This window comes from Numenius arquata, chromosome 3 (assembly GCF_964106895.1).
Source record: "Numenius arquata chromosome 3, bNumArq3.hap1.1, whole genome shotgun sequence".
Lineage (NCBI taxonomy): Eukaryota > Metazoa > Chordata > Aves > Charadriiformes > Scolopacidae > Numenius > Numenius arquata.
Genome location: NC_133578.1, coordinates 13,006,265 through 13,022,405, shown reverse-complemented (window position 1 = coordinate 13,022,405; position 16,141 = coordinate 13,006,265). Strand labels below are relative to the sequence as shown.

At 41.9% G+C, this 16,141-nt stretch overlaps 1 protein-coding gene across 2 annotated transcripts in view; it reads right to left on the bottom strand.

Moving 5' to 3' along the window:
* SEMA5B (semaphorin 5B) overlaps nucleotides 1–16,141 on the bottom strand; it is a 133,869-nt gene that overhangs the window by 95,381 nt on the left and 22,347 nt on the right. For both annotated transcript variants that reach the window (XM_074144783.1, XM_074144784.1), the window contains exon 3: nucleotides 7,039–7,084. In XM_074144783.1, coding sequence (XP_074000884.1) covers nucleotides 7,039–7,084 — 46 coding nt within the window. The remainder of the gene's footprint in view (nucleotides 1–7,038; nucleotides 7,085–16,141) is intronic.

Here is a 16,141-nt window from a genome sequence, read left to right as displayed (position 1 = left end):
CTCTCTGAATTTCAGCTGATGAGTAACATCAGCACAAGGTTGGTTCCCAACCCCTTATGCCAGAGCCCATCAAAGAGCGTAAAGTACCGTTCCCTGCAGAGAGGGGCTGGAGAAGTGTGTCCTTGGAGGATGAAGGGTGGCCTTCAGACACGGCCACCTCCACTCCGACATGCCTTGTTTTCTGCCCCACCTCCCACTCCAGTTAGAAATCTCTCTCTCATATAAATCCCAAGAAGGGAGACCTGCACTTGAAAGCCGCATTCTAGCTCCTGATCAGTCATTTTAAGGAAGAATGTATTCAGAGAGTAGATTTGATTTGGAAACCTGAAACCAAAAGAATAAAAAGCTGAATTTGCCAGAAAGTTTGTTTAGCCAATATAAGCTTTATTATGGAATAGCTTTAAACCTCTAGGCTGAGAGTGAGAGGTTTTAGGTGCAGCTTTGGAAGGTGATTTATGAATAGATTTATATGTTAATCTGTTAATAAAAAATGTAGCGTACTGATAAAATATGTGACAATCATAACTCAGCTATGAGCCACATATTAAAGACTGCATCTGCTCTAGTAGAGGTTTTGATTATGTTTTTAAATGAGGGAACTGCATTGGCCTGAAAATAAAGAAATAAATGTTTTATCTAGAAATATGTGTCATATAATTCAAAGAAGTATCTCAGAATCTGCAAGAAACAAATAATAAACTGCTTTTAAGAAAATGATTTCTGGAATGTCAAGCTCATTTCTGAACATTTAAAAATGGAATTCCTGTCAGGCGGCTCAGTGGTACATAAGTATTCTTGCTCTTTCCCAAAATTACTTCCCAAACTGGATTTTAAATTGGATGATAATCTTGATGCTCCAACTAGATTGAAGAAATGCATATATTCAGGAAACTTGGGCCAACTTCTGGGCACCCCTGGGTTTGCACTCTCATATCAATGCCTGGTTTCCTCATGATTTTTGAAAGGATATTTTGAAAAATGGGAATGGCTCCGGCTCAAGGATGTTTCTGCAAGTAAATCTGAAATACAATACTTTTACCTCATTTTATTGACAAAACTCACAGCACTTTATAAAAGAGTGCTATATCCCTATTTCGCACACGAGCAAACTCCAGGCAGATAAAGCAGACAGATTAACTTTCCCTCAGGCACCTGTGGGCAGAGCCAGCAGTACAAATTTGGGCCCTCCAAGCCCCGTCTGGTGCCTATCCAGCGTCTCTTGGGGATGTAAGATTTATCTATTATTTGTAAGTTTTCTGATGAGCGCCAGGGCTTTGTGAACATATTCTGAATCCTTAAAATTTCCCAGTGAAGTATTTTGACCAAGAAAGATTACTTGAGTGACAATTTGTGCTGTAAACTATATTACTCACTGCTCCCCGTTGGTTTTGTTTATCATATTTTATTCAGCTACACAGAGAAAAAAACACGTTAAACTCTGCCACCTCTCCTCACACTTTTATATGCTTGCAGAGCATGTTTCTCATCAGCACACATAAATGTGCCACTCCTGAGCCTGAAATAAGTAGAAAATAATGCATTTAATGCTTGGTTTGATTGAAAGTGCAAAATATGGAACCGGTTCTATTCGTTGCTATGTGACATATTGAGGTCTGGTAGGCAAGTTTTATTATTATTAACTATACTTTGTTGATACGTACTGTTGATTTACCAGTGATTATGACACAGAGTTAAAGATTCCTCTGGGGACTAGCAGGGAGGGAAGTGTGTCTTCAGGAGCAGCTGTGCAGTTTAAGCGCTTCACCTCTGCAGCAGGGATGTTTCTGCTTCTTAGATTGAGGGAAGAAAAATCAAATTGAAACTGTCCTTACTGGAAATGCACTGGATACGTAGCTGGAGTTCATCTGCTACAGGACCATACAGAAATGTTTTGTCTCTAGTTCAGGTTTGAAAAAATGCCCATCCCAAAGCCCCATGATATCAGCAGAGAGAAACTGATTTCAATAAGCTTCAGATCAAGGCTTAAGGGCTGATGCTGCCTAAGCACGTTACTAAACTTTAAGCTTGGCTTTCAGTCTTATGCCTCCAATGGGACTTAGAAGTTCATCAAGTTTTGCCCTAGTGACCGGCTAACATACTCCAAAGTCCCCACATGAATGTAGGTGCTCTTATTTATAAATTTGGAGGAAAATTTTGAAAGCAAATAAAGTTTTGTGTTTGTAGCATTTTCATGTTTTGCAGTGGGGTAAGTGTAGATCTGTAGTTGGAGATCTAGACTCTGGCATCCCAGATGTTACTGGGCAGTGCGTAACTCCACAGGCAATCCTACCAAATTCAGGGTTATGACTGTTGGGGAACCAACATGTTTTCTCTCTGAACTTAGTCCTCATTTAATTTTTTGTCCTCAGGAATAAATATTAGGTTGTTAATTAAAGCATATTTTCATCTCAAAATTTTTCTGTCTTCCTTAACAGATGAAATAACTTATGTCTTCCAACTAGTTTTGCAATAGGTGCACCCATTTGTTCTCTTGTATTCTCTTAAAATACAGTTTATTTTTAAGAAAGGGAATACATACAGACTCTTGAAGTATTTTAAATACTATTAACCTGAAACTTCACGGGGCTGGTTAGAAACTTTTTCACAAGAGATCTTCCATTAAAACAAATAACTGAAATAAAAACATTTTATGAAATTCTAACAGTTTCTATAAAACTTGTCAGATGAGAGTCCAGAAGGGAACCTTGGATCCAGAGGGAAATTTTTTTGTGACAAACGGAAAGGAAAGGAAAGGAAAGGAGAGGAGAGGAGAGGAGAGGAGAGGAGAGGAGAGGAGAGGAGAGGAGAGGAGAGGAGAGGAGAGGAGAGGAGAGGAGAGGAGATGCTCCAAACAAACTAGGTCAATTGCTTGATATGAGAGAAATGCCCATTCAAATCCTTTCTCTTGATGCCTCAGAAAATAACTTGACCCAGAATATTTGCATCCCAAATAACCATGTGTCTATCTCCTTCTCTTTCAGATTTTACAAAGATGTCAAAAAGTCTTGTTTTCATCTCAGTGCAAAAAGGTTGGAAATCTTAGCATCTCAAAAAGATTGGAAAAATCATTTCACGCTCAGTTCAATTGAGAACTCTAAGTTCCAGGTAAAACCAGGGTGAACAGGGGGTAGGCACTGCACTGGGATTTATGAAATGCCTGCCAAGTAGCCTGCTTTTAAGGCACACCAGAGAATAGCATTGCTTGCTAAGAAGTCCTAATCAGCATCGTGCATTTTTAAAAATTTGCTCAAAGGCTTATGTTTTTAAAATGACCCTTCCACCTACTCTATTAATTACAAACTCCAATATAAAACTGACTTTTCTATGGCCTCAGTGTGAAAGCCGCAGATTAGGAGCTAACCTTGTTTCAGACTCATGCATAAATTAAACAGCATGCGCTCAAGTGCACATCATTTTTAAAATGTGCTCTATAAAATGTCTAACACTTAGAGCTTACAATGCATACAAGAGGGCTGTTTAAAGATGGAGATGAAACCTGTTGCAGGGGTTTTGTTTAAAAGAGATGCAAAAGATTTAGGGAATGGTATCCATTTCAAAACTATGCTTCTTGACTACTGCAAGATGTTGAATACTACATGCCAAAGTTTCCAAAATTAACAGGTGCTTTTGGATACCCCACCTGGAGCATCTCAAGATGCTGATTTTCAGAAATTCTTTAACAATGTGACTCATTTTTGGCAAGAAAGTCAGGTAGACAGAATTACAAATGATCCCCCAAAATACCTTGGCATCAATTTCCTTCTGGATATTGACATTCAGCCAAAAACATTTCTCAAAAAAAACCCCAAACCAAAACAAAACAGCCATGACCGACGTTTCTGATGCAACTAAGACTCATCTGGTATAAGGTTTCTCAGGTCCCAAATGGAATTTCTGAAACACATTTCAGAAACAAAGAGAGAGGAGGGGAAAGTCTCAAAGAAGTTGGGACATTTTGTTCTGCAGAGCAGGAAATGAGCTTTTTCTGCTTCAGTTTCTGCTCCACTCCACTCACTAGTTCTCATGCAAAAGCTCAGTGCTATAATCTTGGAGAAATGACCTCAGCAGAACCAACAGAAAACTTAAAGTGAGGAGAAAACTTCAGCACATGGTAAATCAGCTGAAAACTAAGAAAGAAAAAGAAAAGACCCTTTATAATACGGTCCAATAGCTGATACATCCTAAATTCTACCTCTCTTCCTCCCCTCCCCTGAAATCTCAACTGTTCTATAGGGTAATGCTATCTTTTTACACAGTTCTTATCCAGCAACTTGCCCATATAATGCTAAGTTTTGTGTTTAGTCTACTGCAATTCCAAGACAGTAACTTCCTATCCAAACTATGTGGAGTGGCTACATGATACTCCAGAGTGTTCTTTGCTGTGGAGATTACACAATTAAGTTTATACTAACGGTAGTCCAACACAGATTCAGGAGTAATACCATAACTTTAGCTTCTGGAACTGAAGACTCCTAAAATGTATTTTCAGGAGTGATAGTTTCACTAAATGATCCTTGAAGTTGATGGAGAACTCTTGTTCATTTTAATTGATTTTGCATTGGTCTTAAATGAAAGGCCTCCACAGTCATTCAACAGGTAGAAGGAAGAGCCTTTTAGTGTCTGGGAGCTGAAAACCTTTCTAAAATGAGAGAGTAATGACATGGTTAACACTGGGTTTGTGATATGCAATATTCATAAAGGGGATTATAATCCAGAAAAAGAAGAATTTATTCCCATTGGAAAGCAATGAATATAGTAATGCTGTGATGAAAAACATTATGGCCTGCTCAATGGCAGGAAATATTCATTTTCTGGTTAAAGAACAGATAACTGTATGGAAAACATGCATTAGGTAGAGTCAGCTAGTAAATCTACCCATTAGAGAATGAAAGACTAAAGTACTGAATTTGCTGTGCTAGCAAGCGGTGGCGCAGGGATATTGCTCCGGCGAGATGTTGTTGCCACCCTTGTTGAAAAGACAAGAGTCATCTTCACAGGAACCTTCTGGCCTCCTCTCCTTTCGGTGACAGCTGTGGGGCTGAAATGTGCCCTTGTCTTTTCCCCACAGGGACAGTGAAGCCTAGGGATACAGCTGATTGCGCAAGAACACTCACTGAAAACCAGCTTTAAACTTCACCTAACCCTGCTGTAGAGAGGTATATTCCTCACACTGCCAGGCTTTTCCTCACAACCAGCATATCCTGCTGTCCCTGTAGATTGTGCTCCTCATGTTCTTGCCCTCACCTCATGGAAGTACAGATGCAAGGGAGCAAACATCTGTCAACACAATCCTGCACCTTGAAGCAGATTTAGCACTGCTGGCAACCTGAAGAGTAAGTACCATGAGCAGAAATAAATCAGACCACAATCTCAAGATGAAAAACTATCCCCAGATCAGGCCTGACAAGATCCACACTGTATTTTACTTACAAGCAAAGAGGAGATACAAAACAACCCAAATTTGCATTGCGATTACTTCGTAAACTGCAGTCTCACCCCAAATAAAACTAACTGCAAATTCCTTGCATTTCTTGTCTCACTTTCTGATCTGATCTTTAAAATGATGCACGGCGAAGGGGAGGTGGGAGGGGGTGCCTCTAAGCCACATCATGTGCGTTATGGAAACAAGCCAAGCAGCTACTTAGGCAACCATTAGGTCGGGAAACAATCGCTTCCATCATTCCCAACACGTGTGTCAACATAATTCCATGCTCTCTTTGTCATGCAAAAAGACTTGGCAAAGTGACCGGATACACCCAGAAAGCAGGAGCAAACTAAGCTCATTATGTTAACCGGAGATCCCACAGCATCCTCCAGTGCCATAGAAGGAGACTTCCCATGTTTTGCAGTGTAGGAAAGGAAACGCGCTGCATTGAAAAGGGCCCAAGCCAAGCCTGACTTCAGAAGTGTATAAGAAAAATTCGCAATTGGGTTTCGTGGAAGGGGATCCCTCGTCTGACAAGCACAAGAGGCTGTGTCAGGCAGTGTGATAACAGGCATTGCAGAAGGTATGACACTTCGCATAACTACAGAGACTTCCCTCTCCTGTGTGCTCGCTGGAAGCCTTCCAGCCATGCTAATATGGCTCTGCAAAAGGAAACTACTGCCAAATGGGAGTATCAGCTTCTCTAACTCTTTATTGTTGTCATTGGTAACTCTGGACTTTGTTTTCCTTTTAAAAGAAGATTCAATCTTTTGAATCTTTTCAAAAGACATCTTTTCTTCTCTCCATCTATACTTGTAACTTTTACTAACAGCAAAAGGCTTGTGCACATCAGAATGGCTAGCAATACTACTCTAATGGCATCTTTGCGTGGTCAGGTACAGGAGGAAGGTCCTCCAATCTATCTGAAAATGCTGAAATTAAAGATAAGCAGTTGGGGTTTTCCCTAACAATTTTTGCTGCATCTTTCAATTCCAGATTCAGTGCAGTGGGAGGAAAGTCCTAATGCTGCTGTGTATTTGCAAGCCCTTTCAAACTTTAGCTGCTTCGCCTCCATTCTGCCACAGGTAACATACATTTTTCAACCCATTTTGCCTCTTGAATGCTTCCAAGTCCAATCTTGGTTTTAGTAATGCATTCAGCAAAACACAGCTCCTCAGAAATCCATGTTCACAAAGGCCAACAATGGCTAAAAATGAGGATGGACAAGAATAGTAAAAGCTTTTCCTGCATGTTGTTGACATCTCCTCTAATGAAAGCCAAGAATTTCTACTGATTGTTGTGTTTAAGCCTGTATCAGTCACACTACATGCTTTGTTCCTTAAGATGCCATATTTTTGGCAGATCCCGTTACCACCCAAACACTCAAGAATCAAGAGAAAAAAGCGCTGTTCAAATGGGCAAGTATGGAAGAGCCCTTCCCCCAGCATTATCCTTGGAGTGGGAATAAGCATCTGGTTCTGACTTTTGTCTTCTCTGTGCTCCATCACTCTGGGCAAATTTACACTATACAGCCTTCTGAAAATGTACACCAAATATTACAGGACATTCATTAGCAAGTCAAATAAAACAAGAAAGTAAAAAAGTGAACATACCTGAATAAGAGAGACATTGTGTAGACTAAGTCTGAAGAGGTAGTTCCTGCATGAACAAGCAGAAAAATTACAAACTGTTAGTCTACCAAAGAAGGAAGGGAAAAGTTATAAAAGCAAGTCATAGATTTTGGTCATTCATTTCTACAAAAAAACAGGTTTTCTTGGACTCCTCTCCATAGAATGCAAAAATAGTTATATGCTCTTTGTTCATCAGTGTCTTAGTGAACCTCTAAACAACAAAGTTCTGAGTAGGTTTGAAGTAAAATATTCCAGAACCCATAATGAAGGACCACAATGAAATCCCAACAACACAGGGACTGTTTGCAAACCTTCAAAGGGCTTTGGTTGAAGTCCTGTATGGGCTGTACTCATGGTTTTCTCTCCTTTCTGAGAAAACTGGGCTTGGACAGAAGCCAGTTGGAGCAAAGCTGACTCCGTAGTATGCTTCCCCCAAGCCTGCCCTTGTGGGCACTCTCATTCAGAACTTTGTGGAAAAGGAGGAGAAGAGGACCGATGCTTCTCAGCAGAACCTCTCTGCACAGAAAACTAGCAAGGAAATCAAGGCAGTGACTGCAGATCCTCCTGTCATTGCATCTCCACAGGCAAAGCGAGGAAATTCCTGACAGAAGTCACAGTAGCATGAGATACCACACATCAGCTGAGCTCCTGTAAGCCTCCTCCTGCATGTTCATATCCTATCACAAATAGGAGAGAATACACATTTGCATAAACATCTATGGATGAGGCTTAGTTAACAGGATTTATTTCACATTTTTGCTTACTAAGACTATGCAGTCACCAGGAATCAGCTGACATACTAAGCCATACGGACTTGATTGTGTGCTTGAGGGTTTTGGCCACGTCTAACTTCATATTTTTGCATCCCATCTGTCAGGGAATCTGAAGAGTTGTGATCCTTTTCCAACATCCCTGCCACCACAGTCTCCCAAAGAAGACACATTTATATCATACCAGGTGAACTACATTTTTGGAGGTGGCTCTATTTAAATGGTAGAAAGTGCAGCTTTGATGATATAGCTTCATATGCTCTACAAGTGCTAGTATACAGACATTCTCCTACCTAGTAAAAATGCACGTTCCAGCCTTAGGTCAGTGAAATCAAAAGAAATCATTGGAAAGCTCCTATAGTGATGAAAAGTTTCTAAGAACTCTTTTGAAGAACCTTGTTAAGGGTCTGTAGTCAGCAGCACACTCTGCCCAAGCAAAGAAAGTAATTCAATCTTTGACATACAAGAGATTCATACTGCGTCACAATGACCACTACACGGCTTGAGCAATTTTTCCTTCTTCTGTTATCTCTCACTTCTATATCACCTAAGTCATAACCATAGAGTTGCCTGTATACTTTATCCCAGTTCTACAAATAAATCAAAAAGTCTCAACTGCTGCTGACCATCGATAAAGAAGGATGGGAACAAGGATGATGGGGAACTTGGGAAGTCAAACTCCTGGTACTGAACCTTCAGTTGATGTGGCTCTGATTTGCTCCAATTTGCACCATCCTATTGTAAATGGGGACTGGTTACGCAGAAAAGAATGAGACCCATTAGCAATATCTTAACAAAATACATCAGTAATTATTATACCTCCTGTAAGTACGCAGAGAAGTACACACACACACAAAATCTCCATCTTGTCTCCTAGTCCTATCACTGGAGATCCAGCAAGTTTTTTGTAAGTCTGAAACCCTGTTCTGTCTCAAAGGGCTGCATACTTTCCCAAGTAATTTGTTATTAACTCTTTAGCACCAGCTACAGACTTAAATATTATGTCCTGCAGGTGCACACAGCAGAGCAGACGCACCAAGCTTACGTACAGCTAAAATTTCAAAATAGAGAGGAATTCTCATCCAGTGACTGATCTGACAGCTCCCTTAGAAAAGCACATGCTACTCTCACCAAAATATTAATGCAATTCCAGGACATGAGATATCATGGAATAAGCCTTCTCCTGGAAAAGTTAAGCATGTCACTGGCCTCCAGTCTTACAGCACCCTAAGGAGAAAGTTCTCATAACTAGGGACTTGAAGTTGCTATCCTGTTGTTAAGCATGCTATTTAAATGCATTGATTTTGGAAGTCTTATAATGTAGATTTCAGCTCCTTGTTTTAGTCTTGTAAAAAGCTGGACAGTTTGACTGAGTAATAAATTTTAATATTAGGTTTTTTTCCCTGATAGCACTGCAGAGCAAATTCAACCAAAATATCTTTAATGGAAGAGACGTATCTAAAAGACACAATTTTCGTTGCACTCAACCAAAACAGATGCAGACAGGAATAGTGTCCATTTAAATAAAGCCAGTCTCTGTCCTCTCAGTGACTGCTGTGTAGCACCTGGGCAAAGCATTAGCGGTGAGATCACTTGGGTGGCTGAGACCTAAACCAGGCAGAAATGTAGTATTAATGTGAATAGCACAATGATCTTCCAAAGGCTTCATACCAACCTCAGCTCTCTAAGTCTGACCTTGTGGCCTTCTTACAGAAAGGAGGGTTTCCCTACATTTTTCATCAGCTTGCTTCACCTGGTGCCTGCACAGCCACTGGCAGTTCATTTTGTTTGTTCGATCCTTCTCACATCTCATCAGCAGTAATACAAACACCAGTAGGCCTACCAGGCTATCAGAGACACCTCCAGACTCCAGTTGACCTGCCCAGCTAGAACTGACTAATTCTTAATTAATAATATGCTCTTTTAATCGTACTTGTTCTGTAAAGCTATACCAGGAGTAAAAAGCCAAGGGGAGAGATCTGCTGAATAAGACAGTGCCATTTTTATGAATTGCATTTTAACTGCAATTTCAGTCCAAGAATGAGCAAGGTCTCTGAATGACAGGCATGGTTTATTGTACCTAGAATTGCCCCATTTGTGTCCTTTTTTCTGCTTGTGTTTGAAGTTATGTCTGTTTAATACCTTGCTGAACTATAATTTAAAGCAGCTGAAAGAGTAGGACTAAGAAATATATGAGAACATTGAGATCTCTGCGTGAATGGATGAGTTGCCTTCTTGGTCTCTTTTTTTCTTTTTTTTTTCCTCCCATTTTGTCTTGTACGTGAATGTTGGCTAATTCTTTTCTTTCTTAAATTAAGCCCATCTGGACTGGGCCAGAAGAGAGATTGCCTGGTGCAACCAGCTATTCTAACAACCTCCTTCTCCTGTGTAAAAAGCTGGTACACAAACTTGGAGGGATAAGAAACCTCCTTACTTGCTATCCTAAAAGGTCACACAACCTCACTCCGTGGTATTAAAACACGGGCTCTGTTTCATCCCAGAGTTGGCTGCATTTCAGCCATCTCCAGAGCAATCGACTACACTCCTCGAAGTACTCTGGGACAAATGGTATTATACACATTAAAAGTTGCCCGAAACCACTAATTATTATTACTATTAACCTTATTATTCATGAACATCAGTGCATTTCTGAAAACGCCCATGTTAAACAGTAATACCCTGAAGTCTCAGCCAAGACTGTGGTTTTGTTGCATTAAGACACAGAGTGGGTTGGTGATGGTTCCTCTGGAGACTGATTCACAGCAGATGCCTCTTTAAACAACCTGAGGGTGGATCCTCTCTCTGTCACCTCTGACTGATATTATCCCCCAGCTCAGATATATGAAGTCAGCTGCTGCAAAGACCCTTCTACTCTATACAACCTACTCTTGAAGAATTTGCCATCTAAATATATGCAGAATAGTAAAAAAGAGACATTGTTCTCATTTAAATTTAAAACACAGATCGAGCAACTTCGCCAACGTCACAGAGCATATCTGCAGCACAGCCAAAAGCTGATCTCCTGGTCTATTAGTCTATGCCCTAGTTAGGACAATAACTTGCCCTCAAAATTGGGGCACAGCATGTAAACCTGTGCTGATGTGCCATTTGCACTCATGGAAATTAGGTAGATGTTGAATTGCTTTCCCGAACTGGGCCCTCTATGCTAGTCTGTGTAAGAACCGAGCCAAGCTGCAGTATAAATCCTGTAGATGAAAGTATTTGTTAATTGGCTTCATAATTTGTATTTGGCTGCCTTGTAAAATGATTAAGTGCTCACCGTGCCTGGTACCACAAAGCATACGTACCAGAACAGCAGGAGAGCAGCTGAGATGTGTTTCAAGGAAGGATGGAAGGATATATCCACTCATATCTGCTTGCCATGACATTCCCAAGTAAAAGCTGCTTATTAAGTGTTTATTTCATACTGCCAAGCGCACCTTGGATGAACTTTGTAACGGGATGCCCATGCACTTGTTCGCACATTGCCTGGCCTTGAAACAACTTACAGTGAAGGGAAAGTACTTCGTCTACGATGCCACTGAGCAACAGAGCTACAAGACAAATTAAGCCTTTCCAACGGGAAGCCACGTAACAAGAGTGCTTGAATAATAGCAGAGACCCTTCCTCTTAGGAGTTCTGAAATTATAAGGGTTGCAACATGCTTCAGACAGTTCAGGCCTCTTTTTCAGTGCCTCTTTCAGGCACTACATCTGTCAGCACTGTGCTGGCTGATTAAAAGGTGCTTCCTTCTAATTAAAGGAGAGCACGCTTCAGTTCTGCTGTGGCAGACCAGGAGGAACATCCCTGCAGTCAATGGACTGAATAGGTGTGAATGAAAGGCTACTCTAGCTTCAGATTCTTTTTTCTATTTAAATGAGCAAGGTTTGTTCACATTCCTCAACTCTATCTCCCTCCACACACACCAAGCAGGTGAGATAATTTCTTTGTGCTTCAAAATAACCCCTGCTAGCAAATCGGCAGCCATGAGATCCCTAATGCTGACCCCCACCAGAACCTCTCAGGACTTTGACACACACAGAGTCACCAACAATATGCTGCCTTATCTGGTGGTCTGTATCACTACAAGACACGTACACCTACTCGCATGTTGCTCCTTGCCTCCACCCTATAGTAGAGGTGAGAAGCTCACCCCTCCCTCCTTACAGGGCAAGCTGTCTCAAGCCCCCTCTCAAGCTGCAAGTAGAAACAAAGCCAACAGAAGCTGATAATAATATTTAATCACTCTAAAAATGAAATGTGTTTAGGGAAAGCTGAAGAGAACTGAGTGAAGAGTCACTATTCCTTTTGGGGTTTACTGTGGCGCTGAAACAGGCATCCAACACAGCCCGAGTGAGGTACTGGAGACTCAAGTAGACTTGTGATGCTTTGGGAAAGTGTTCCCTGCACTTGTAGAATAGAACAGAATAGACTATTTCAGTTGGAAGGGATCTACAATGATCATCTAATCCAACTGCCTGCCCAATGCAGGGCTGGCCAAAAGTTAAAAGCACATTGTTAAGGGCATTGTCCAAATGCCTTTTGAACACTGACAGGTTTGGGGCATTGACCACCTCTCTAGGAAGCCTGTTCCAGTGTTTGACCACCCTCTCAGTAAAAAAATGCTTCATGTGTCCAGTCTAAACCTCTCCTGGTGCAGCTTTGAACCATTCCCACATGTCCTATCACTGGATCCCAGGGAGAAGAGCTCAGCACCTCCCTCTCCGTTTTCCCTCCTCAGGGCGGGATTGTGCTGTCATCAGGAGCTGGGTCTGCAAGAGGGACTCACAACCGCCACAGCATAGATAATAAGAAAAATAATTAACAGAACATGGTCCCTTGGGTGATATGAAACAAGACACAGAATTATGCATGTGACAAACCTAATGCTCCCTTCTGGCACTGCTGGAAGCCACGTGCTGGGGCTGAGCCTCAGGCTAGGAGCCAGCAGCTCCTGTCAGCTCTTCCTATCTTTGCTTCTGGAGGCCTTAGATATACTTTGTACTTCCACAGTACATGACAAACACAGCTTAGTCATGCTTCACGACTCCCTGGGAGCTGGTTAGTATCATTCTCCCCTTATACTAATGGAGAAAATGAGCCAGAGAAAGGTTAAATGACCTTCTCCAAAGCACACAGCAAGTCAGTGATGGAACCGAGATCAGACCCCAGGGCTCTTGGCTACCAAATCTCATGCCAGATTAACGCACAGTGGCTCTACGCAGGTCCAGCTGTGGCTGAACTTTTCAGGTGGTTATCCACATTTCTGAACTAGCCAACCATCCCAAGAAACCCACCTCATGAAGGGCGAGTCTGGCCTTTGCTCTCAGAAGGAGTTAATGATATGCCCACTCAGGAGTGTGATGTGATAATCCATTTGGAAATGCTATTCCAGTGATTCATTTGAAGGGCCTGGCATACACATGCTGGAGAAAAGGTGGAGAGCCAGCATCTCCCTTACAAGCTGGATCCGTATTCACCAGTAACTTTGTTTCTATTGAAGAAAAACTTGTCTGGTGCATCATTCTTCCTTAAAAATCAATAGATGTTCAACAGGGAACCATACTAAATGGCATACAGTAATATGATGCAGTTGCTGTATGAGCAATTGCTTTTCCCAAAGCAACATTTCTCAGTGATAAATCCAGCCACAGCTAGAGGAGCATCCTCTTAGAAGAGGCTCCTTATGCAAGTAGCATATCATTCTGATTAAGCAGCTTCCAAATTAAGCCAGGGTCCAAGCTGCTGTTTCTGGGTTGCCACTGAGGCCCATTTAGTACTTCTCAGTGGAAAAAAGGATGAAAATCAAATACTCTATATCCCAGTCAATGGAAGAGAACTACCATCCGCTTTGATGGCACAGGGCACAAGGCACAGATCTGCTCAGGCTTAGTGCTGTATACTCAGGGTCAGCTCTAGGAAGAGTCAAAAGAGACAGATGCTTACAGCTGCAGAGCATGCAGGACAACAGCAAAGCTCTGGCACCCTTGGGCTATACTAATATTCAGAAATCTAGACAGACGGCTGCTGTGGTGGGAAGGAGAAGCAGGAAGGGGATTGGCCCTTGGATCGACAGCCATGTCCCCTCTTCCATCGGCTCACAGGGGAGCAGCAAGCTGGCTCTGCTGTCTCTGGCCCTTCTCTTTCCCCAGGGCAGGAGAGGCAAAGCTTTGCTCCAGTGTGATCCCACCTCCTTGGGGGTGACAGTGTTTGCTGTGCTTCCGAGGCACCTTGAACCAGATGTTTTCTGGAGGGTAGGTGTATGTACACACTTCAGAGAATGGGGATTGGGATATATTTTTATTTGTAATATTGCTTGAACATATTTATAAAGTGTGGGCCAATTTACATATTTTTTTTGGTTACATATCCCTTCTTCTGCTTCAGTAGATGAATTTCTTCAAAACCTCAGAGATGGAAACTGAGCCAAATTTTCAAAATTTGTGTGTAGGTTTGTTCCTATTTTCCTGGAAGAGTGAGTCCATCTCTCAGACCATCATGTATTGTCCCACATGCCACCTCTCTTGACGTGTGGCTGACAGCTCTCCTCTCCCCCTCTCATCTTGTTGGCAGTCACAGAGCACTTACAGCACCTTGATGTGGCCCCAAGCCACGTGGGGACCTTTGATCTCCTATTTGCCCATCACTTTTAGTCATGCTATCAATAAGTCATAATGTGAAATTCCTCTTCTTCTGATGCACTGATTATCGTGCAAATATTCCCTGGCAGCCCCCCACCTGCCTACTTAGGCTGATAAACAAGCTCAGTTCTGTCAGGCTTTTCTCAAACTCTGGATGAGTTCAACATGACTTGTATACAAATACTGATAGAGTTGGCTGGTGAGCTTAAGTTATTGCCAACCAATCCCTTCTCTTTTCTGTAGTTTTTATACCTTTGCAGTGGCACAGAACAGTAGGCCTAGCACCTAGGCATCTGGATATATAAAGTGATATGCAAGTCACTGTGGTGAGCCCTGCCATATAAAAGTGACATATCACCACCCTAACCAGAGCAAGAGAGTATTTTCAGTAATTCAAAAGGAATCTGCTCTGCAGCCCCATCCTGTGATGCTGTTAAAACACATTAGGTCCAAGCCTCCAAGGCTTTTGCCAAAATATCCTGACCTTGTGTTTGCTCGCACCCCACTCTGAAATACAATCTTCAAACTCAATTATTATCAGTGTGTTGCTAAAACAAGTGAGCCTCTCATGGGTGGCTGCTTTTGTGATAGGGTATCACCAATTCTCATTTTATCTGGAATATGAGATATTTTTCCAGTCAGGCCTGCAATTCGCTGTGTAAGGATGCTTCCCGTCAGCCTGCGCCGTGCCAGGATTGCCTCTTACAAAGCTCTGGCTGCACATGAGTCAGCCAAAGGCATGGGTCCTCCGATGATGGGCAAAAGAACACAGGCTACCATGCCAGTGAAGTAGATGGTACTGCCTTGCAGATGATTTGAAGGACCAACTGTTTTCTCTGTCAACAAAGATGTCAGACCAGAGACTGCCATTGCCTTCACCATCTTCTCCACTTACAACATCTGGGGCAACGCTGCCTCTTTGCTCTCCTATCACTGTGGTTTCTTCTGGCCCAGCAACCTGACAGTGCTGCAGCATAGCATTTTGTTTGATTTATTTATTCTGAATTAATTAAAATTCACATTCTGTGCTTGAGAAAATGCACAGATTTTAACTAAGAAAAAAAAAATTACACTTTGAACAAAATTTGGGCCAGACTCCAAAGTTCCCAGAATCTCATAATTACAAAAATTCTCCTTCCGTCCTTTCTTGTTCACATCTCTTCCCCTCCTCCCCAAGGGGTATAAATCAGGGAGAGCACAGAGTTGGGGTATGGCAAATTTGGACTCCTTTCAGAGGAAAGCAAACTCTATAGGTAAGAACCAGGCACCCCAGTGAGGCTTCACCCCTCCACGCTTATACAAGGGCTGAGCTGACCTCACCTGGCACCATATCAGAGAGGAAAATCTCCCTCTGAACTATCCCAGGCTCAACCAGAGAGGTTAAAACCTGCACTTTCAATCGCACTTTTGTTCCCTGTGTAAAGAAACTGTGCACCCTCAATTACGAATTTAAATAGCTGCAATGTCTAATCACAGGTTTCTCACCTTCACCATATTCTTTACCACGCGGGTCGGGCAACTTCTTTAAAAAACATCAATGGTCTTTTGAAAGTTTCTGTTAATTTCAGAGACTGATTCTCCCTTTTTTTCTCACATCACTATGTTATCTGCCCCTCTCCAGCCCCTGAGACAAGGATGCAACTTTAATTAGAGCATTCTTTTGTCTGATAGGAA